We start from the raw sequence: 23822 nt of genomic DNA on the forward strand, positions 1-23822 counted from the left end.
GTTATCTGAATAAATCCACATTATTTTTCACATAGACAAAATATCTTCTATTCTAGATACAAACTTCCAGTGTATTACAAAGCCACTAGAAACATTTGACCAAACGCACATTTGGGGGGAAAAGATTATTGAAATGATTGGCACCACAGTGCTTGGTAACTATAAATCACCTTCTATATACACTTCAAAATATTGGGCCTTGGCAATTTTGTGCTAGTTTCAACTAAACATACGCAAACACTTAAAACTCTTTTCTTGTTGCTATGCATTTGTTTTGACACTTGTAAACAATCTGGATCCTAAACTATATTTTTGGTCATGAGAAAACACAATTTCTTGTTTATAAGTAATAATGTAGAGTAAGTTGTAGTTCAATTAAATGCATAATTGAGATCAACCTGTAACAGAATAAGAACATGACAGTCTGTCTCCCTCTTTACTCAAAAGGCTTTTATTTTTCACAAGGGTCACCTGAAACCTTGGATAGTCAAGCAGCAATAATATATCCATTAGCTTTGCTACAAGACCATTGATATTGTGAAAGGGATTACCTATAGACTGAAAATACTGTCCTAAAAATTCTCTCATTTCCTGTATCTTTAGTGCTGAATGTATCCTCTATTCCACTGTCCCAGTAACTCTAAGAAATTCAAAACAAACAGAACTTGAAGAACTTCAGTGTACTGTATGTCCTGCAGCACAAACTAAAGAAATGCTACATTTTCAGAGAAAAATCATAGAACTTATAAAAATAAATTAAAAAAAAAATCTACATAAAGGAGAGGCTGGGAAAGTAAGTGCCCCATTCATAGTGTTCAATGTGTCATAAGAGGTCATATTCAACATGTCTTAAGAGGTCATATTTCTCTGACACCCAAGAAATGCTTACAAAATACTCAGGTCAAGGAGAATCACTGTTCTGAGTTTGAACTGAAGAAGTTTTTACATGAGGTTGTGGTCTTTTGCATGGTATAATCACTTACAGTCCCCAGTCACACCAGATTTCAGATATGCATGCTAAAATTTTTGCACTTACATTTAAGAATTACATAAATATTTATGTAACTCCTGTGAGAAGGAGACATATCACAGTAAAGACAGACTAGCTACTGAAAAGACTATTAGCTTTGCCACAGCTACCACGGCCAGAGGAGTCAGTATATACCTAACTACTCTTCCCCACAGCCTTGCTGAGAGGTATAGGACTACTCACAATACAAAAGTTAGATTTGACAGAATTTTCAAACAGACATGTCATTTAAACAAAAATAAGTCTACCCAACTAGAGTTCAAGATTTTACCTAAAGAATGCAAAAGACTTTCCCCTTGAAGGAGAAAGTGTCATTTATTATGCCAATGTGTTAATATCAGACATGTAATTCCCTAAAAAATCAGGTGTGTTCTCCACATAATTACCAACTTTAAGTTATGTGGTTTTCTTTCTTAAATGATTTGGGGGTAAGAGGGTTGTCTTATTTAAGAAGGATTAAATAGGTTGACTCTAAAATTGGTTGTCTCTTCTTAAACTGACACCAATTTGATATACCATGCACAAAACACAAATTAAATGCTTCCTTGAGAAATTTACATTCTAAAAAATATGTTTAAGAAGTTCAAACACCATTATCAAATTTTAAAATGTGTTCTCAGTAAAAAATATTCATGATACTACAAGAAAATGTTAATATTTACATTGTTATTCTTTAAATGAAAAAAATATTGCAACTAATCTTAAAGCTCTTTGGCTCTAATATGGTTTAAAAACTGACATTTTTGAAGTCTTTACCTGGTGAAGAATAGTAAATCTAGCACATGATAAGCTTACAATAGTTCAGTTACTTCTTACACATCCAATTACTGTGTGAACGCATGCAGACTTGAGGGTAGTTTCATGTACCACGCTTTTTTCAATGCATGAGTGGGTGGTTTTTCATCATATGTGTATACTAGGAATATGCTATTCCACCTGTTTTAGTTAAGAGACTGCTTCAGATCAAGCAGTTCAAAACCCACTGACAAGACCTGAAGCAGCGACAAATATATCATTATTGTGAAAATAGAAAATATCGTAGCACTTTAGTAAATACTGCTGTATCATTAGAATAGGTTTCTTTCCATTTTCAAACGCCAAAGTACTTGCTGGAATAAAGCTGGCATATTGTACTCCATTTCAGAAGTGGGAAAAAAGCCAAAAAGTATTCTAGTAGGCCAGTTTTCAGTAATTATTTTGATACCTTTGTGGAAATAATTTAAGTAGAAAAAAAGAAAAAAAAGGAAAAAAAAGGAAAAAAAAAAAAGATTCTTATTTTTACACAACTGGCATGCCATAACAAGATAAAATATGAGTATAAACTAATGACCGTTACCTCTAATAAATATCAAATAACGCATGGCCAGGTTGCCTTAAGAGCCTGTAGAGTCTTCACCACTGGAGATACTGAAAAGCTGTTTGGACGTGGTCCTCAGCTCTAGATGGCCCAGCCTGAACAAGCAATTGGACCAAATTACCTCCAGAGCTCCCTTCCAACACCAACCATTCCATGATTGGAATCTCTATTGGAATTCTTCTACTGGAATCCCTACTGGATTCTTTCTTTACTTGCCAAGGGTTGGCAGACACTTCCATAATGACTAAAGGAACCACAGTGGTCATGATGCTATGGCAAATGTGAACATAATCTCTAAAGCCATGAACTTCAGAAACAGTAATTCGTATTTTTAAATCTGTGGATTGCTTTTTCAGACACTTAATATGCAAAAGTGCACATTACCACTTTTTGTTCATGTCAATCCTGTGAAGAAGTTGCTGAAGTTTATATTATCAGAAAATTAAATTAAATTAATAAAGTTTCAATTGCTTCTCACAAGACTTGGCTATATGCTTTAAATTACATATATTTGACAAACAATGTTCTTTAAACTCATGCATTCCTAATGTATAAATACCAAGAATTACACCAGTGCTTCATACACCTAGCAGAAATTATCTCAAATGTGTTTTACTTTAATTAATTCCATTCCGACTACAGAAGCAACCCCACAGAAAATGAAAAGATGGTCAGAAGAGCACAATCTCCCACCTTTAAAAAGGGAAGCAATTATTATTTAGCCTATTCTTAAAAATTCCCCATAGAACACGTATTTAAAGAAGTTAGCCACCCTGTGAAGATGTTCCCAGAACATGGGACTGCAAGTGAGATTTTAAAATCTACAACAAGGTTACCTCCAAAATCAGGTTTCAAATACAAAACAGCTACACATTAAGTAACACTTCTGTTTCTCTAAAACTTGCAGTGTGTAGGTGTGTAATAAGTTTTTTCAATGTAGATTAAAAGTACCCAAATATAACTCTTACCAGACATGAGTGGGGTGGCCGTTCAGCCATTGTCTAATGGTACTAGAAGCCTTCCACTACTTAAAAGGGGCTTATAAGAAAGATGGGGAGGGACTCTCTATCAGGGAGTGCAGTGACAGGTGAAAATCATTTTAAACTAAAAGCATGTAGATCTAGACTACATATTAGGAACAAACTCTTCACCACGAGGGTGGTGAGGCACTGGAACAGGTTGCCCAGAGAAGCTGTCGATGCCTCGTCCCTCGAAATGTTCAAGGCCAGGTTGGACAGGGGTTTGAGCAACCTGGTCTGGTGGGAGGTGTCCCTGCACATGGCAGGGGGGTTGGAACTGGATGGGCTTTAAGGTCCCTTCCAACCCAAACCTTTCCCTGAGTAATAATAATAAACCCCTCCAATAATCTGGGGACCTTACATGCACTGTCAGTCTTACACATGAACGTACAGCATAGCTATACATATACCTGCTTCTTTCTCCCTATATAACGGAGAAAATTCAGGCTGTTTTAGGAATTTGGAGGGAAAATCCAAGATCTACAGTTTGTTTGCACATCATAAATTAAATCTTTCAGCTTTGTTTGTGAAGAATGCACAGATATGTCAGGTTAAACATCTGAAATGTTTTGAATTATAAAGTAATGTTTAGCATTTTAAAATCAATACCTTTTTGAATTGTCACCATAGAAAAATATCTTTCCGTCATCACCTACTTAAACCCTCCTCTCTCCTGTTCTGAAGACTTGTTCTTTTTTTTATTTAATTGAAAAAGCTCCACATTCTTCAACTTGCCCAGAGATAGAGCAAAATTCCAAAGTTTACTATCCTAAAGTGATGTTGAATGACATTTTGTAAATACTGGTCTATATTTGCCGTGGAATATACTGAACAAGGAACATATATATTTTTTCTCTACGTTTGCATGGAAGCCAGGTAAGTAGCTGAGAAATTTAGAAAGATCTTTCTAATTTTTGTTGAGACTGAGGCAGGAACCAAGAGAAAAGCATAAACAGGTGGAACAGTTCCACACTGATTAAATTAAAAATTTGCCTATAGACAAGGTAACTAACTCATTTCTTCCTATTTTGAAGAAAAATATGAAGGCTGAATATATGTGCCTATAATTGTTATGAAGGGAATCTATTGTGACAGTATTATAAAAAATGTCAAAAATCAAACTACTACAAAACATCTACCATCATTTCCTCAGCTATGGCTGCTCACCACTAACTGAACTTGTCTGAATTTATGGATTAAACACCCCTATCACTCTAAGAAAAACATGAACAGTATCATATTTGTCATATTAACATGAACTATAAGAATTGTGCAACAGTCTTTCTGATCAATTAAAACAGCAACCTATTTACCATGCAATTATATGCTGCTGGTTTACGCAAATTCAACGATGTCAGCCCTATTGTCACTAGAAATCTTCTACACAGCTTGTCTGGTGGGAGGTGTCCCTGCCATGGGACAAAACAAAGACTGCCTTGTATGCTCATGCACCTTTTTCCAGGTAAATTTATTCCTTCAATTAAAATTATTTCTCTCTCTATATATCCTGTCATTTCCTTACTCCATCACATCTGCAACACAAGCATAACATTTAGCTACTCTGACAAAGCCTCATTAGCAGTATAGCCATTAAAAAAAAAATCAACAAATCTGCATGAAAATGGAAACTACTATTATTCCACTAGGCTAATATTCCTAATATTCCTATACTAATATTCCACTATTATTCCATTTCAAAGGGATCAAAAAACCTGGCAAGGCAGCATAGAAAACCCATATCGCTGCAATCTATTAACTTGGATATCTTTCTCAACAATACCTACCTTTATTTTCCCCATAGCATACTTCTAATGTGAAGATGTTACAATATAAAGATACACCTCTTCTTCTGAATAAATAACAAAAATAACATAAATGTTTGCTGAGACACAATCATGATCAATAGAGACCCAGAGAACCTTATTTCCATAAATAGCATTTTAGCAAGTCCAAACTGATTTTGAACAGTACTTTAAACTTCACACTGTAGAGAAAAATTACAACTTGAAAAGAAGGTGATTTCACACAAATGACAGCTGCTAATTCTTGTTTCTGCACTTAAAAGCACACGTACCTTTTCCTAAATGTGTGTTTATACTCATGTATCTAGCTGTTCCTGTAAGGCTCTTGTGTTCTTGATATGGTATGTGCTGCTTCGTTTCTGGATCTATATACTCCTTTGCCAAGCCAAAATCTATAATATGAATAATTTGCTGGGTTTTGTTTCCAGGTTGTCCTATTAAGAAGTTTTCAGGCTTAACATCTCTGTATATCAAGTTCTTTGAATGGACATATTCCATACGAGAAATCTTTAATAAAACAAAAAGATGACAAAGTTTAGTTTAAGCATCAGGTTGCCACATGAACTTGTGGTAGAAGCTAAATATCTGACATTTGCTTTACATTTAGAAGAAGTCACCCCCTTACCAAACGGCTATTGGTCTTAATACAGTACCACCCAGTCAATGAAAACTATACACATGCCCTTAGTAGATACACCAAATCATGTATAGCAAACTAGACATTAGACACGAATCAGTATATAATAGGAGCTGATCTTTAAGAACAGCTGACACTCGGTATATTCTGTGCATATTACTAGGCATAGTTTTAATGAATAGTTTGCATTAACCAGAAATTATGTCACTAAAACAGTGGGAAAACAAGTTCCACATAGATCTACTATATATTAAAGGAATAAAACCTTTATGCCAGTAGAAGAGAAGTGCTGGAATTCCAGCAATATACATATAGCCCCAATATCAATATCTATTTATAGAATTGGAGACTCAATACCTTCAACATTTCAGATTTACTTAAAGCACATTATATCAAGGCAAACATGCAATGCCTTGTTTCCTCCTTCCATCACACACAGTTGTCCTACTGGAAACCAAATCAAAATGCTTCAAAAAATCTGACAATTTTTTCACTGAGTAACTTTGCTATATTTTAGTATTTCTGGAATTTTATTTTTTCTCTTTGTTCCTGAGAAAGCACAGGTTAAATATTTATGCTATTTAGGAATCCTAGCTTCCACCTCCTTTCATAATTACAATTATTTATATTTCAAGAAGATGTTTTTTTTAATTGTGTATGTCAAACTAAAATCCATGATTTCAGGTTGTCATTAGGTAAGAGACTCAGAAGACAATGATAGTACATTCATGCAGTGATTTTTGAAAAATTAAAACAAAGCAAGTGAAAATGACATAAAGTCAATCATTCTGCTAAAATTGTATCACAGGCACAAATACCAATTTAAAACATGCTAAGCAAAAGTCTTTGAAGTGAAATTAGTATTTAATCCATTGAAGACTAAGTTACTCTAATGAACTTTCAAATTCAAATCTGTTCTACTTACCAACTGTATGGCTACCATAAGAACAGTTTTAAGAGAAAACTTCCTATCACACAAGTCAAATAAGTCTTCCAGACTAGGTCCAAGTAGTTCTAGCACCATAGCATTATATTTGCCACATGGGCCAAAATAGTAGACCTGAGGTAGTCCATCTGTAGAAGAGAGATACAACGTAATTATAAGGGGTTAAATAATGTTAATGAACATAACACTAAAATTCTTACCTGACCTCAAGATGATCTTAAGTAAAAAAATACATATTTCACAAAAAAGCAACAACAAAACTTTGTAAAAGATACAAGTAAAAGGTAAAATAGGAGTAGTGAAAATAGTATCAGTAGTATTAAACGTCTTAAGAATATTACATGTTTGACATGAAAAATTTACAATCTTTTATAGAAAATGAAAAAAATCTGTTGGGTTTTGTAAAAGTAAATTGAAATGGGGTTTTAAAAAGGTATTGAGAGCTTTTAAATAAACTGATTTTCAAAAAAACAGTTTTTTTACATTAAACTTTTTACATTAAGGCTATATTCAGGAGATAAAGCGATATTCAAGAGTAAACTGCTTTATATTAATCATTTAAAAATCCAAAAGAGATTAATGAATCCTTAAGCTTCACGAGACATTAAGTCAAGTTTCAGATGCATTATCAAAATAGGAATGCCATAGATAACAAACTGTTGTAGTCGTCACTTGTTAGTATTAATGGTTTTCCAAATATGAGCTAGCAGTGCGAACTTGCAAACACAGGAGCAGCCAGCAAGCTGAGGGAGGGCACTCAGCCAGATTGAAGTGCACCTGGGGGACAATGCAGTCATCGGTCCCAGCCAACATGGGTTCATGAGGGGTAGGTCCTGCCTAACAACCATCTGGTCAATCAAGGAAAACCAACTGATGTGATCTTTTTGGACTTCAGCAAGGCTTTTGACACGGTTTCCCATAGGTTCCTACTGGACAAAATGTCCAGCATACAACTAAACAAAACCATCATACGATGGGTGAGCAATTGGCTGACGGGTAAAGCTCAAAGGGTCATGGTAAATGGGGCCACATCCGGCTGGCGGATGGTCACTAGTGGGGTCCCTCAAGGCTCCATTTTAGGGCCAGAGCTCTTCAATGTTTTTATAAACGATTTGGATGTAGGACTAGAAGGTGTTTTGAGCAAATTTGCCGATGACATCAAACTTGGAGGAGTTGTAGACTTGGCCGAGGGTGGAAAGGCCTTGCAGAGAGATCTGGACAGATTGGAGAGCTGGGCAATCACCAACCGCATGAAGTTTAACAAGAGCAAGTGCCGGGTCCTGCACCTGGGACGGGGCAACCCTGGCTATACGTACAGACTGGGCGATGAGACGCTGGAGAGCAGCCCCACAGAGAGGGATCTGGGGGTTGTGGCTGACAGCAAGTTGAATATGAGCCAGCAGTGTGCCCTGGCAGCCAGGAGGGCCAACCGTACCCTGGGGTGCATCAAGCACAGCATTGCTAGTCAGTCGAGGGAGGTGATTGTCCCGCTCTACTCTGCGCTGGTGCGGCCTCACCTCGAGTACTGTGTGCAGTTCTGGGCACCACAGTACAAAAAGGACATTAAACTGTTGGAGAGTGTCCAGAGAAGGGCAACGAAGATGGTGAAGGGCCTAGAGGGGAAGATGTATGAGGAGCGGCTGAGGTCACTGGGCCTGTTCAGCCTGGAGAAAAGGAGGCTGAGGGGCGACCTCATCGCAGTCGACAGCTTCCTCGCGAGGGGGAGTGGAGAGGCAGGTGACCTATTCTCCTTAATCACCAGTGATAGGACCCGCAGGAATGGTGTCAAGCTGAGGCAGGGGAGGTTTAGGCTAGACATCAGGAAGAGGATTTTCACCAAGAGGGTGGTTGCACACTGGAACAGGCTCCCCAGTGAGGTAGTCACTACACCAAGCCTGTCTGAATTTAAGAAGCATTTGGACTGTGCGCTTAGTCATATGGTCTGAAATTTTAGGTAGACCTGTATGGTACCAGGAGTTGGACTCGATGATCCTTGTGGGTCCCTTCCAACTCGGGATATTATATGATTCTATGATTCTATGAGGGGATTGTTCATCTCTGCACTGAGGGGCCCCACCTGGAGTGCTGCATCCAGGTCTGTGGCCCCCAGCACAAGAAGGATGTGGACCTGTTGGAATGAGTCCAAAAGAGAGCTACAAAGATGATCAGAGAGCTGGGGCACCTCTCCTATGAAAAAAATCTGAGAGAACTGAGGATGTTCAGCCTGGAGGTGATATGGCTCTGGGGAGATCTCATTGCAGCCTTTCAATACCTAAAGGGGGCTTAAAAAAAGATGGAGAGTGACTTTTTGCACAGGAAGATAGTGATAGGACAAGGGGAATGACTTTAAACTAAAAGACTGTATGTTTAGATTAGATGTAAGGAAGAAATTCTTGGTGGTGAGGCACTGGACCAGGTTGCCCAGAGAAGCTGTGGATGCCCCATCCCTCGAAGCGTTCAAGGCCAGGTTGGATGGGGCTTTCAGCAACCTGGCCTAGTGGGAGGTGTCCCAGCCCATGGCAAGGGATTGGAATTGGATGGTCTTCAAGGTCCCTTCCAACCCAAGACTTTCTCTGATTCTACGATGAAATATAAGCATTTTTTACTTAAATTTGCACTGTCTTCTCTTCCTTGATTACTTTTGGTTTCTGTATAGATGGCACATAATAGAAAATATTTTTCTTAAATCTGAGTTGGTTCATTACAAATCTAAACACCACCAAGTCGAAGTCTTAAAAATTTTTTAAACATCTAGATTCCTAATAAAGTGTGGGGTACACTGAGATCTATTAATTAAACTGTATGAAGGTCAAGTTTTTTTTTTTAATGTACTCATAAGAAACGATGACAAAGGGAGTTTTCATAAGTCTCAAGGGGAACCTATGATAAAAGGATTCACACTGATTCCTCTTCTAAAGTATCCCATCAAATACCTCCCTTAATTTCTTAAATTCCTTTGAAAATTGAATTCATGGTGTCCAGAAATGAACCACTAACTCCTACAGCATTAAATCATTAAAGTGATTTAGAAGAAAAACATATTTGAATAAAAACAGAATTTCATATTTTAAAGTTTATTTTAAGAAACAAAGTTCTAAATCTGTAGTTGTGTATTTTTTACTTTGAATTTTGTTAAAATAAAGAGCAAAATTTCCAGATTTCCAGATAAAAAAAAATTTCCAGATAAAACATATGTAAACATAAATATCTCACTGCATGTTTCACTAACAATCTCTTAAATACTGTGTGAATAAGTATGAAAAAAAAACTATCGAGAGGGGCAAAAGGCTAATTCAGTGTTAAAGCTGCATTTGTTTTCAAATCTTGCATATAAATAAGTAACTACATTTAAGCTACTCTTGAATTTAAAAGTAAGAATTCTTAACCACTTGTTTTATTTCACTTTAGAAACAAGTCATTTGCATTTGCAGTATCACAGAAAAGCATGTTAATACTTAAACTTTGGATTAAATGCAGTCTAGAATGTGAATTGGCATCCTGATGTCTTACTTCCTCAGAGATAAATGGGCCTTACAATTTTCCTGATATAAAAGTAAAAACAGTGACACAAAACTTTCAAGAATACATTTTGCTAATTTTTTTGTCATAAAAAGCACATTAAAGGACTGTGTATTTTTCCTTTCACATGAGCTTTTCTATGGTCTCTATTATTACAATCCTGTACTACATATAACAACCACATCCATTTTCAGAATGTCCCAAACACTGGATATTGCCTTTCTTCTCTGAAGATAAAATGGGATTTTATATGTGAAAACACTCCAAACATTGGGTGTACTTTGAAGTACATCTTCTATGACAAACTGACGTGCTTAGTGAATGAGGGAAAAGCTGTGGATGTGGTCTACCTTGACTTCAGTAAGGCTTTTGACACCATTTCCCACAGCATTCTCCTTGAGAAACTGGCTGCTCGTGGCTTGGACTGGCGTACACTTCGTTGGGTTAGAAACTGGTTGGATAGCCAGGCCCAAAGAGTTGTGGTGAATGGAGTTAAATCCAGTTGGAGGACAGTCACTAGTGGTGTCCCCCACGGCTCAGTACTAGGGCCATTTCTCTTTAATATCTTTATCAATTATCCGGATGAGGGGATCGAGTGCATCCTCAGTACGTTTGCAGACGACACCAAGTTAGGTGCACGTGTCGATCTGCTTGAGGGCAGGAAGGCTCTGCAGGAGGATCTGGATAGGCTGGACCGATGGGCTGAGGTCAACTGTATGAAGTTCAACAAGGCCAAGTGCCAGGCCCTGCACCTGGGGCACAACAACCCCAAGCAGATCTACAGGCTGGGAGATGAGTGGTTGGAAAGCTGCCTGGCAGAGAAGGACCTGGGAGTACTGGTTGATAGGCAGCTGAATATGAGCCAGCAGTGTGCTCAGGTGGCCAAGAAGGCCAACAGCATCCTGGCTTGCATACAAAACAGTGCAGCCAGCAGGGCTAGGGAAGTGATTGTCCCCCTGTACTCGGCTCTGGTGAGGCTGCACCTCAAGTACCTCTCACTACAAGAAGGACATTGAGGTGCTTGAGTGAGTCCAGAGAAGGGCAATGAGGCTGGGGAAAAGTCTAGAGAACAAGTCTTAAAAGGAGCGGCTGAGGGAGCTGGGATTGTTCAGCCTGGAGAAGAGGAGGCTTCGGGGCGACCTTATCTCTCTCTACAGGTACCTTAAAGGAGGCTGTAGTGAGGTGGGGGTTGGTCTATTCTCCCACATGCCTGGTGACAGGACAAGGGGGAATGGGCTAAAGTTGCGCTAGGGGAGGTTTAGGTCAGATGTTAGAAAGAACTTCTTTACCAAAAGGGTCGTTAGGTGGTGGAATGGGCTGCCCAGGGAAGTGGTTGAGTCACCATCCCTGAAGGTTTTTAGAAGACGTTTAGATGTAGAGCTTAGTGATATGGTTTAGTGGAGGACTTGTTAGTGTTAGGTCAGAAGTTGGACTAGATGATCTTGGAGGTCTCTTCCAGCCTAAATGATTCTGTGATCTCATATTTTCCATACCTTAGTACAGTGCTAACTTACACTCAAGCCACAGATGTGTAACTGTGTCCAAAACCAACACCTCTATATTTAAGCAAAACTAAAAGCAAACAAATGCAGCATTTTCTAAGAGTATTTTCCTTGATATCTTTTCCTACAAGTGATAACAATGAAAACATAACCCTTAACAACTAACCCGTAGACTTTCCATTTATTTATTTAATTTTAATCACAACTATACCCTCTATACTTAACATGCATTATCATACCCATTCCAGAGAGTCTGCAATAGCAGCTCATTCCTACTAAGTAACATAAACCACATTACATGCTACATGAGAACATGGTACAACAAAGCTTGATTTTTAAAAGATCATCTCCAATCATCAAATAATGGCTCAGAAAAGCTGTCTGTGCAGAAAAGGATATCATAATTCTAGATATCCCTAGTAGCCAAGTTTCCTGCCTCCACTTTACGGTATTGTGGAATTGTACATGGAAATGTGGTTGAGTATGCAGCAGTGAACTATGTTATCCAACAGACGTACAGAAATAAGTCCAAAAAACAAACAACTGAGCACAGACAGGAAGAAAAAGAACAGTAAGAAGAAAAGAGAACATATGTGATGGTCTGAGACACATTCCAAGAATCTCTGCTCTTGTATCTTCACGTTTAAAGATATGAACTACAAAATTCCCCTCTATTAGCACTGCATTTGTTCTGTGTCTGTTTACAGGATTTTAAAATACTTAAAGAACTTCTTCAAAAATATGGAAGTCGGAAGATTTGGGGGCTTCATCAAGATTTCTAGAACTGGCTTCTGTGAATACAGGTGGAAGAAAAAAGAATTGTAGACAGGAATTCATTTCGCAGCATTTTCAGATTTGGAGGCAGAGTTGCCAATTTCAGAAATGTGTTCAGATGACAGGTCAAAAACACCCTTAGAACATTTATTCTACCAAATCACATCATTTATTTAACATGACAAGAAGAGTACTTGTATTATCTACAATACCAGATCTTCTGACTAAACGAAGTTCCAAAATACCTAAAAATTGTAGTGCGTAATGTATTAAGTTACTAATTCTGCAATACAAAAATTGAGTCCTATGTCTAAAATCCCCCATACTTATAAAATTATTTCATATTAACAGGTCAAAGGACTAGAAGATTTCATCATATTAGACCTTGCTTTTGCTTAAAAACAATAACCTAACATCATTCCATCACTATATTATTCAGTCTTTTCTCCAGATCACCTGGTACGTGTACAAGTAACGTGCTATTAATGAAGAGCATCTGTTTTATTCGTTTTGTTTTTCACAATAAAGATTTAAGTGGAAGCTTTCTTATATAAATCTTCATGAAAAATAAGGTGAATTAGAAAAAAAATTTATTAACCCAGACAACATCTGAACTACTCAAAAAACACCAACTTCTTAAAATAACTTCTGAAAACTGATTAACAAATGCCAGACTTATTTTAAAATGAAATATTTTTATTCCTGTAAAGAAGTGATCACGTAAGAAAACAAACTCCTATCATGGGGAATAGCTGCAAAAGGATAATGCAATGTCTTCTTGCTAGCTTAATGACCATGTTAATTCTTACGGTTCGAAACACCAATAAAAAATAACTGTTATATTTGGACAAAAAATAGTTACAGCTGAAGGGGGTTGGCCTGTTTACTGCATCATTATTTTCATTAATAATCTTTAACTGTTAGCTGCAATACCATAAAACCTCACTTATTCTGTATATTTTCATAGGATTTAAAGTATTATAATTTTCCAAGCAATTTTGCCACACTTAAAGTATATTATATTTTTGTTAATATAACAGCTATCCAGAAATTATTTCATTTATTTATGTAGAAGGTTATAGAATGTTATATTTAATGTTATATTTTATATTTTATGTGCTATACAGCACCATGTAAATTATAGAGTATGCCATATTTCCAACATAATTCATATTTTATAAAACTGTGCTACGCTGTACTTTGAGAGAGCAGACTTTGGCCTCTTCAGGCATCTCCTTAGTAGAATACCATTGGACAAAGCCCTGGAAGGAAGAGGGGCCCAAGAGAGTTGGTTAATATTCAGTGATCACCTCCTCCGAGCTCAGGAGCAACATGTTCCAACAAAGAAGAAGTCAGGCAAAAACATCAGGAGGCCTGCATCGAGGAACGAGCTGCTCCTAGCCAAACTCAAATGGAAAAAGAAGGCCTACAGAGGGTGGAAGCACGGACAGGTAGCCTGAGAGGTACAGAGAACTCATCTGAGAAGCTAGGGATAGGTTATGAAAGCTAAAGCCCTATTAGAATTAAATTTGGCTAGGGACATCATGGGCAACGACGCTTCCATAGGCTTCCATCAGTGATAAAAGGAAACTAGGGAAATTGTGAGCCCTATCTGGAAGGAAACCTGTTTACATCAGATATGGAGAAGACTGAGGTACTCAGTGACATTTTTGCACCAGTTTTCACTGGCAAGTGCTATAGCCACATAGCCCAGGTCCCAAAAGGCAAAGGCAGGGACTGGGAGAAAAAGAACTGCGCACTCTAGGAGAAGATCAGGTTCAAGACCAGTTAAGGAACATAAAGGACCACAAGTCCATGGTGCTTGATGACATACAGCCACAGGTCCTGAAGGAACAGGCAGATGAAGGTGCTAAGCTATCCATCACATTTGAGAACTCGTGGCAATCTGGTGAAGTTCACACTGACTGGAAGAGGTGAATCATAACCCCCATTTTTAAAAAGGGATAAAAAGACCTGGGGATCTACGGACCAGTCAGTCTCACCTCTGTGCCTGTCAAGATCATGGAGCAGATCCTCCTGAAAACTGTGCTAAGGCACATTGAAAATAAAGAGGTAACTGGTGACAGCCAACATGGATACACTAAGGGCAGATCATGCTGGACAAACCTGGCAGCCTTCTGTGATGTAGTTACAGAATTGGTGAATAGGAGAAGAGCAATTGACATCATCTGTCTGGACTCATGCAAAGCATTTGACACTGTCTCGCATGATATCCTTGTCTCTACATTGGAGACATGGATGTGACAGATGGACCACTTGATTGGTAAGGAATTGGGTGAATGGTCACACAAGTAGCCGCAGTCAGCGCCTCAATGTCCAGGTAGAGATCAGGGACAAGTGGTGGTCCTCAGGAGTCAGTATTGGGACTGGTGCTGTTTAACATCTTTGTCAGCTACATGGACAGTAGGATTCAGTGCACCCTCAGCAAGTTTTCTGATGACCACACCACAGAGCTTGGTGTCAACACACTGGAGGGAAGGGATGCCATCCAGAGGGACCTGGACAGGCCTGAGAGGTGGGCCTGTGAGAACCTCATGAGACTCAAAAAGGCCAAGGGCAGTGTCCTGCACTGGGTCAGGGCAATCCCAAGCACAAATACATGCTGGGTGGAGAATAGATTGAGACCATCTCTCAGAAGGACTTGTGGACGGTGGTTGATGAGAAGCTCAACATGAGCTGGCAATGTGCACTTGCAGCCCAGAAAGCCAACCATACCCTGAGCTGCATCAAAAGCAGCATCGCCAGCAAAGCAAGGGAGGCAATCCTCCATCTCTACTCTGCTCTCGTGAGATCCCACCTGGAACACTGTGTTCAGCTCTGGGGTCCCCAACACAAGAAGGACATAGACCTATTAGAGTGAGCCCAGAGAAGGGTCACGTGGATGATCAAAGGAACATGGAGATGTGGAGATGACAAACGTATCATCCTTGTTCCTTCACCCGTTTACAGCATATTGCAGTGTGCTGCAGGTTACGTGTGCCCAGTTAAGTGGATTTATAGACTATATTGTCTAGTTTTAACTAGGCTACCCCTCGCAAAATGGAGGAGCAGTATAAAAAGACTCCTCCAAAGAAAACATAGACTGAAAGCAGTGCTTATAATGCAAACATGAGCAAACAAGAACAAGGCAGAGCAGACATTTCTACTGTAGTATAAGCTCTTCATCTGCCACATTATAAACAGTGATAAACTTTTCAATGAAAAAAATGGCCAAAAAATGGAAAATATCAAGAAAACTATTTGAAATATGGATTTACATCCACTCTTATTCACAAAGAACCTCACCCTGAGTGTTTATTATGCTATGATATATTAGCTAGTGATAGTATGAAGGAATTGCAGTTAGAAAAACATTAAAAAAAACCTTAAAACTAAGCATCCAGGACATGAAAACAAGCCTCTACAATTATTTTCAGTAGCATTTCAAGACATGTTATTGAATCCACAACCTTTACATCATTTCACTAAATTATATGACAAATCTTTGGCAGTGTCTTTTGAAATTTGTTAATAGCAAGACACAAAAAGCCACAGACCATTGAGGAAACACTTGATCTTCCTGCTGTAGTAAAAATGGTTGAAAATAATGCATGACGAAAAAGATGGTGTCAAACTGAAGTGCATTCCTTTGTCAGCAAGTACCATCAGAAGACAAGAACATACTGCTGAAGATTCAAACAAACAACTATTAGGACGAATTAGTCAGTGTGGAAGTTTTGGCATACAGGTGGGTGAGACCACATACGTTTCAAATACATCTCAGCTTATGGTGTTCGTTAGGTTATACTTTGATAATAACATACACATAACTTTTTCTGAATCACTATCAGAAAGATGTACTGGAGTTGATATACTCTCAACACTAAATGACAATAAAGAACATGTTTTATGGAAAAATTGTCAGTATAACCGTTGCTCAAACAGGTGCTTGACCATGAAAAATCTTCTCCTTACCGATTATCTTGTGGCAAAGATCTTCAAGAAGTTGAACTTAAAGAGGAGTTGCACATTTTTCTTTTACGAAAAGACAAGACTTCCAAATATGTTGACCTCCTCCATGTAGTAGGCTACTTCACAAATTGTTCAAAAAACAGGTGTCACATAAGGGTGAAGGCGACATTTTAAACAATGAGCAAGAACATAGGTGATTTTCAAAAGAAACTTGTGCTATGGAGACAGCATTTTAGAAACTGTTGTTTGGAAATGTTTCCATTTTTAAGTGATTTCATTGAGCAAAACAATGCAATCTGACCTGGAAAAAAATCTCTTACAATCTATTTTACACTTTCACCTGGAAACAGAATTTTCTAACCAATTCATAGATCTCCTAAAGAGTTTAAGTGCATTTTAAACCTATTTGCTAAAAATACGAAAAATTAATATCTTCTGATTAGTTTTCAAGAACAAGTGATTAACATCTGGAAAGATGAAAAATAGTGGAATTAAATATAAAAAGCAGAATTAGTAATGAATGGGATTAAAAACAAGCACCACGATTTAGTAAGCACAGCCAGAGATGCACTTCTTCCATTTGGATCTACATATCTTTGTGAGGAACATTTTCCACTTACGACAGTTATTAAAACAAACTCAAACCAAACTTTGAGCCAGACATTCAAATCACTGTATCACAAAGTACAAAAACAAGAGTTTTTTTAAAAAATGAAGTATATTTAAGCACATAACTCTCACTAAGAGGCAGTAATTTTTTTAAAGAGCAAGATTGTGTACAATATATATATTAAATACTATTTAAGCTGTATCTCATCCCTTTAATTTCTCATTTTGTACATCTTTTAATGTACATAATATTAATACAGTGGTACACTTATTTTATAAATACACATAAAGGGGGGATTCAAAAATTTTTACTGATGGGATGTGTGACCAGTAACTCAATATCACTAAAAATACAATCTGTAATTGGTAAAGCTATTGGGCAGGTGACTGTTCAGTGTTTTATTTTAATATCAATGTCATTTTACAATTTCTTCCAAATCCAGCTGAGAAACACACCTATTGAAATGACCTGTTATATCTTATTACTTAGATTGTTGGTTAAATCAGAGTCCTAAATGACAGTAAAATACACAAGATTGCAATTACAGAACACACTATTCTGTATTCAGTTTCCTACATTTCACTGTCTTTTATTTGTAGTTTTACTTTTCATATATAGCAACTCAAGAGACACTGAAATAATCCAAGCTGAAGATACCGAAGAAATGCAGTAAGAGCTGTCTTCCACTGCACATTTGTACTGATACTGTCAACAATTGAATTCAACAACCTGCCACCAACACAAGGATTCCTCACTAAGACTACAGCATCTGACCCGAATCCTCCGGGAAAGAAGTGATGACAAAATTGCAGGATAATGCCGCATGTGGTTTTCAAGTTGAACCAAAATAGCATACACGAAAGCATGCATACAAGAAAACCAAAGCAGCATATGCAGAAGGCCATACAATCTCAGGAAACTCAGCACTTTACAGCTATGGAAACCACAATCATCCCTGCACATGACTGCAAAACAGCAAACTAAACAAGGACATAATATATAAGCACCGTTACTTCAGTACTTCTGAAGTAATGTATGAAGCCAGGCTTCTTACAGTCATTAATTACCATTTCTCAAAATCATTAACACATGCACATGTAAATTAAATTTAAATCTGCACAACTGCATTTCTTAACAGATCTCCTGAACTAATTATAGGGAAGAATACTTCAAATATAAATTGCAAAAATTCTGTATATTTCTTTAAATGAAATGCTAGAAAAGACTTGCCTAAAACACAAAAATTGCTTACTGTTTGTTCTTCTACAAAACATCCCTAGTAAAAATAGAACAAAAGTGTATGTAGGACAGCAGTACTAAAAGAATTTGAAAAAAAAAATCAGTGTTCAGTTCAGGAGCAAATTGCCACTACTTACCTAAGAATATGGTTCTAAGCAACTTTCATGCAGCATTACAAAAAAAATCACTGAGTATATATCGAATGTCTGCTAGCAAGATACACAGGCAGGTTATGAAACTTCAATAACTCAAAGCCACATACACAAGAAGTCATAAATATGTATATGTATATAATTAAGACTATCCTGAACTGAGTTAATTGCCAACTCTGCACTTAACAGCTAGACATGTTCTCTTTAACTTTTGTTTCTAACAATCAGTAACAGCAATGCGCTTGTTTCAGAAATGAATTTATCTCCTAAAATCTGAAACTCCAGTAAATTACTATTACTTTAATAAGGTATTGGAAATATTCAGTTAATTAATATATTTGGACATCTATTGCATTGGACTAATCTTGTACTAGTCTTTTTTCAAATTCGCTTCAAAACATGCTAACTTCCATTATTGTTATATTATAATAATGGCAAGTGCAAGGTTCCAATCCCCAATAAAAGTATTATTTTTAAAAAAATAGGGAATGGGATATTTGAGGTAATACCTAAAAAAAAAGAACCCATGAACAAAAATCATATGAAATCATCATATTAATCCAGCTACAATTCACTTCTAACACTAAAATCAGATGGAACCATTACTAAGGCGACTCCTCATTATATAGTAGAACATCAATTGTAATAAAGTGATGACAATTTTACATAGGGAACTTAAACAGCATTGTCTGCATGGACTCTGTTCCAATGCAGGTGAAGGGCTTCACATGGATGACACTTTTCTGATCACATTTGGTACTACGCTGTGCCATGGTACCAGAACATTGGTAGCTGTCATGTACTGGGATCAATGGGTTGCAAATGAGATGGGAGCAGGACATGAGGCCCAGCGCCCTGAGAATTAGGGGTCATTGTGGTGTTGGGAGGAGTTAGAGCAGATCAGATCAGAGATGCTGATACCATCCTGGTATGGTGTCAGCACCTGAAACCACCTTTTTCCATAATAAATGTCACCCTGTGGAGGAAACAAACTACCTCCCTTACTTATGAAGGTAGGCTGGCCATGGCCCTGGCAATAAGTCAGAAGTGATCAACGGATTGACCTCTGTAGCAATAGGAAATCCTCTCCCATACAGAATTAGTATTTTTTTTTTTTGGTAGTGTACTGCGAAAGAGTAGGAAAAAAAAGTCTCCTATCAGTAAAGATGGGCAGATACTGGAAATTAAAAGGATGCTTAATCATGCATTCTATGCCCTGAAAGGGCTGTACAAAAAAAATTGGGAAGTTGGCAATGAACATTCAAACTTTTCATTTTGTCCCACACGATCAAGTTGGTCTGAACTGAAATTAGAGGAACAATTTTATTTTCATTACCTTAAATATTTTGGTCTTTACCTACAGGAAAGAGTACTGAACGCCAACTTTACTCTTGGCCTTCAGCTTGACAAACAACTTTCCAACAAAGAAGAAAAAACTATGACCAGCAATGTCTACTCTACCAAAGCAACATTAAATGGTGTATAAAGTACCTTGTAATAAATAAATGTTTAGTTTAACATATTCAACATTAAATAGTGTAGAAAGCACCTTGTAATAAATGCTTAGTTTAACATATTCTGCACCAAAAAATGAAAAAAAAAAGATATTTCAAACCACTTTTGCTACTTTCCCAAATCAAAACCCAGTTATCAACACAGAGAATCCCGACATGCTCCAAATGCTAAAATAAATATTCAGCTGACCCCAATTGCCAAAACAGTGAGTAGATTCTACTCCTCAGTTGACAAGCTTGCAAAAATGCTTACTACTTCCCTGGCTGTAGCTTCTCTTACATAGTCCTGTTCTTAAACTAACATTGTTTTACCAGCCAATAATATATACACACATGATCTACTGGCTTCTGTATCGTTGAAAATCACATTACAACCACAGTGCAATGTCCTCCAACCAAGAGTAACTTTTTTTTATTATAACCATCCAAGTAGTATGATTTTTTTTAATGTCTAAGGTAGGCTCTCATTACCTCAGAACAGAAAACTACATGTATTTTTAGATACTAATGCAGAGCATATTACCACATGACTACTAGTATCCATCTGTAGAAAAGACTGTCACGTACAGAATGCAGTACTTAGCATTCTTTTCACAGTGGCCAAAACCACTTAAGACACTATACTGTTTTCCACAGAACAAATACATCTCTTATACTTCATTGGTCAAGTGTCACATTTTGATTACACTGTAAGAAACATTATTTAACTGCTAATTTGAAGAGTCAACTAAACTTCATCTGAAAGAACAGATGTACAAAAGTTAAGAAAAATAAAATATTACCAATATTGGACTTAGCATGAAATGTTAATGCAGCAATTTCAGATTTATTATAATCCAGAGCTAAACAGATCTTTGTCTCTTTCACAAATTATCTCATATGAAAAAAATAAAATCTAACAATGGGTCCTCCTTGTTGCTCTGGACAGGTACTATCGTAACACTGTTCTCAGTTAGTCAGCAGCATTGCAGACAGAAGCTTGCTACGGCAGCAGCAGCTGTCTGCCTTTCTGTTCTACTTGTCAGATGGGTATGAGATCTCACTCTCTTGTAGAGGCTTCCAGCCGTTACAACTAATGGCCTACAGATTTGTTAAGAGATGTAAGAAAAAAAAATCAGTAAGAAGTTGAATAGTTTTTATACTCTCAAACACATACAAAACAACTTCTTTAATGTGCATGCAGACTCTTTATTTTAAAACAAAACTGAACCATACTGTAAATTCCTACCTGTCTTCTTCGAAAACTTCCTCCCTTGGAAGTTTTCACTCATGAGGGACCATTAAGTCCCACATTAAAACAAAATTCTCAGCTTTACTCCTCAAAAGTAGAACTGAGCCAACAGCTACTGATTTCTCTGACACAGTCTTTCCGAATCAAAAAGCACACTGAGTTTGGGTGTGGTTAAATTACAGACACTATGTCTGTAAGGGTTATTCAGACATAAAACGTGAAAAAGAGCTGATTTCTGAAGTTCACCTTCTTATCATGAAGGGAAAGACTTAGTGTGAAAGATAACTACCACAAAATAAATAAATGAAAGCATACAAAACTGCTTTTTATTCATGCTAAAAGTCCTAGTATAATTTCAGATAAGAACTCAGCTGGAGTTTTATTTGTAGTACTGTGCTATAACTGATGTATCTTTTTCTTACCTTTTCTTACTGGGTTTTAAGAAAAATAATTTTAACTAAAATTATATTAGAATTCAAGGTATCTCAAATTTCATCTGTTGGTGCTTATTCACTTAACTAGAAACTTCTGCATACCAACAACTAAATGATCTCAGACTTTGAGTACGGTATGTACTTCAAGCAAGATTCTCCTGCCCACAACTACTAAACAACAAAGTTATACTAGAAAAAAAAGAAAAGTAATATTCAGAAAAATCTCTACTGCTCTATATAAAACTTATAATGAAAAGTAAATTATGATGTGACCAAAATTAGTTACATCTTTAAAATGATTTAAGAACTATTTTTAGGAAGTTTAGATCCATTCCTCTGAGTAACTCAAAATGTTTTGAGAGTAGCCCCACAGTAGATAAAATGTTTCCTGTTTAAGAAAGAGACCTCACTTTTTTTTTTTCCTGACAAACTCCTACATTCTATTGAACATTCACAGGCGTGTTCAGTAAGAAGCCTATTTGAGGCTGATTTAGCGTCCTTTATAAGCAGATTCTTTCCAAAGGGAAACAGTTTTGAAATGTTTCTGGTTTTACATGCATATTTCTTGCCTATTTTTTCCTTGACTCTTTTGTTGTCAGGGAGGAGAATTACAAGAGATCTCCCTCCCAAAATGCTTTTTGCACCCAAGCACATCTTTCACCCATTCATAGCATTCAAGAAACAAAAGAAAGCAAAAGAGTAAGTCTGATCACAGTATTATTATTATTATTTTAATCTTTATTTAATCTTTAAGTCACTATCCACTACATACAAATCCTACTATCTATACTATCTATACTATCCTACTATACAAATCCTACTATCTATACTATCCACTACTACAAATCCACTACAAAAGAAACAAAAATGGATATTATAGGAATAAGTAGACCTGTAGCAGGCAAATACTGGCTAGAGATAAAGGAATACCAAGAAAATATTTCCAGGAATTTCAAAATGTTAATCTTTCCACCTAAGGAATTCATATGATCAAAGGAAACACCAAGCTACTCTGTTAAAAATGGTTAGAAAGCAAGGTAATAGGCTGCCCAATAACACTGTTTACTTGACTTCAAGAAGGTGTTTCAGGAAAATAACCTTATTTACTTCCAGAACTATTAATTCACATCAGAGCCTTCTTCCCATGCCAACACCCCAAATAAACTGTGATTTCACAGGAGCTACAAGTACCCATTAACCCTCAGGTTATTTCACAGTCACCATGGCTGTTTGTAGCATCACCTGTGGAATTCATAGTTCTTACTTGTGAAAAATGAAGTTATCTGTCTTCAAAAAACAATGGCTCTGCCATTTCTCAGAATTGGGAAAGAAATGAAATATTATACCCTTTTCCACAGTTACTTTTGAAAAATCGGTTCACACTCACTATACCAATTTTTAGTAGTCACTTACTATTAATTTATATGAATGCATGTACAGATGTGTAGAACAAGTGGAAGATATTTACTACAATTAAATACAAACTCAGTTTACTCTCAAGTATTAACTACCACCTAAATTATGTAAAGTTTTGCATAAATAAAAAACTGTTTGAGAAAAAAAAACAACTTCATGATGAAAGCCTGCAAATATGGACTTTTAGAAGCCAGAAGGCTCCAGACAACTGGAACTGATACTCCAATCAGTAATTTCTTATCAGAGAAACCAATCTGCTCACAATTACTACAGTTAAGACTTCTAGCAATGACAGCTATTTTTATACCTCCTAACGCCACTTGTACAATGAAGATACATTTTCGTCAGTTTACTCTGACAAAAATACAATCACTGCTTAAAAAGCAACACTGCCTATATAGCCAGAACTAGTATAAGATTTATCACTTGGTCCATCAAATATCCTCCATCATGGTTTTCAACTGTTCACATGTGAAAAATTCTTACACCCACACCTGACTGAAATGTGCACGCCAAAAAAAATGAACTAAAACAGACTGCCTCAAATTACATGAGGATAGAAAATAGATAATTCTGCAATTTTTCTTCTACAAGTTGAATGGCTTCCTACACATGAGTGGCCAATTCTGGCAAAGATGGGAAAACTGTGTTGCAGAAAGAAAAGGAGA

The 23822-nt window shown here is 36.9% G+C and overlaps 1 protein-coding gene across 20 annotated transcripts in view; it reads right to left on the reverse strand.

Annotated features, from left to right (window-relative positions):
* The window catches only part of CSNK1G3 (casein kinase 1 gamma 3), a 79127-nt gene that overhangs the window by 29940 nt on the left and 25365 nt on the right, over positions 1-23822 (reverse strand). For 19 of the 20 annotated variants that reach the window (XM_080573695.1, XM_080573685.1, XM_080573697.1 and 16 more), the window contains 2 exons: positions 6771-6919; positions 5481-5715 (listed from right to left, as the gene is read on the reverse strand). In XM_080573695.1, coding sequence (XP_080429821.1) covers positions 5481-5715; positions 6771-6919 — 384 coding nt within the window. Of the gene's footprint in view, positions 1-5480; positions 5716-6770; positions 6920-16561; positions 16675-23822 lie in introns of all 20 variants that reach the window. The other variant, XM_080573688.1, reaches the window with a different exon arrangement.

This window comes from Anser brachyrhynchus (assembly GCF_964034855.1).
Source record: "Anser brachyrhynchus genome assembly, chromosome: Z".
Classification (NCBI taxonomy): domain Eukaryota; kingdom Metazoa; phylum Chordata; class Aves; order Anseriformes; family Anatidae; genus Anser; species Anser brachyrhynchus.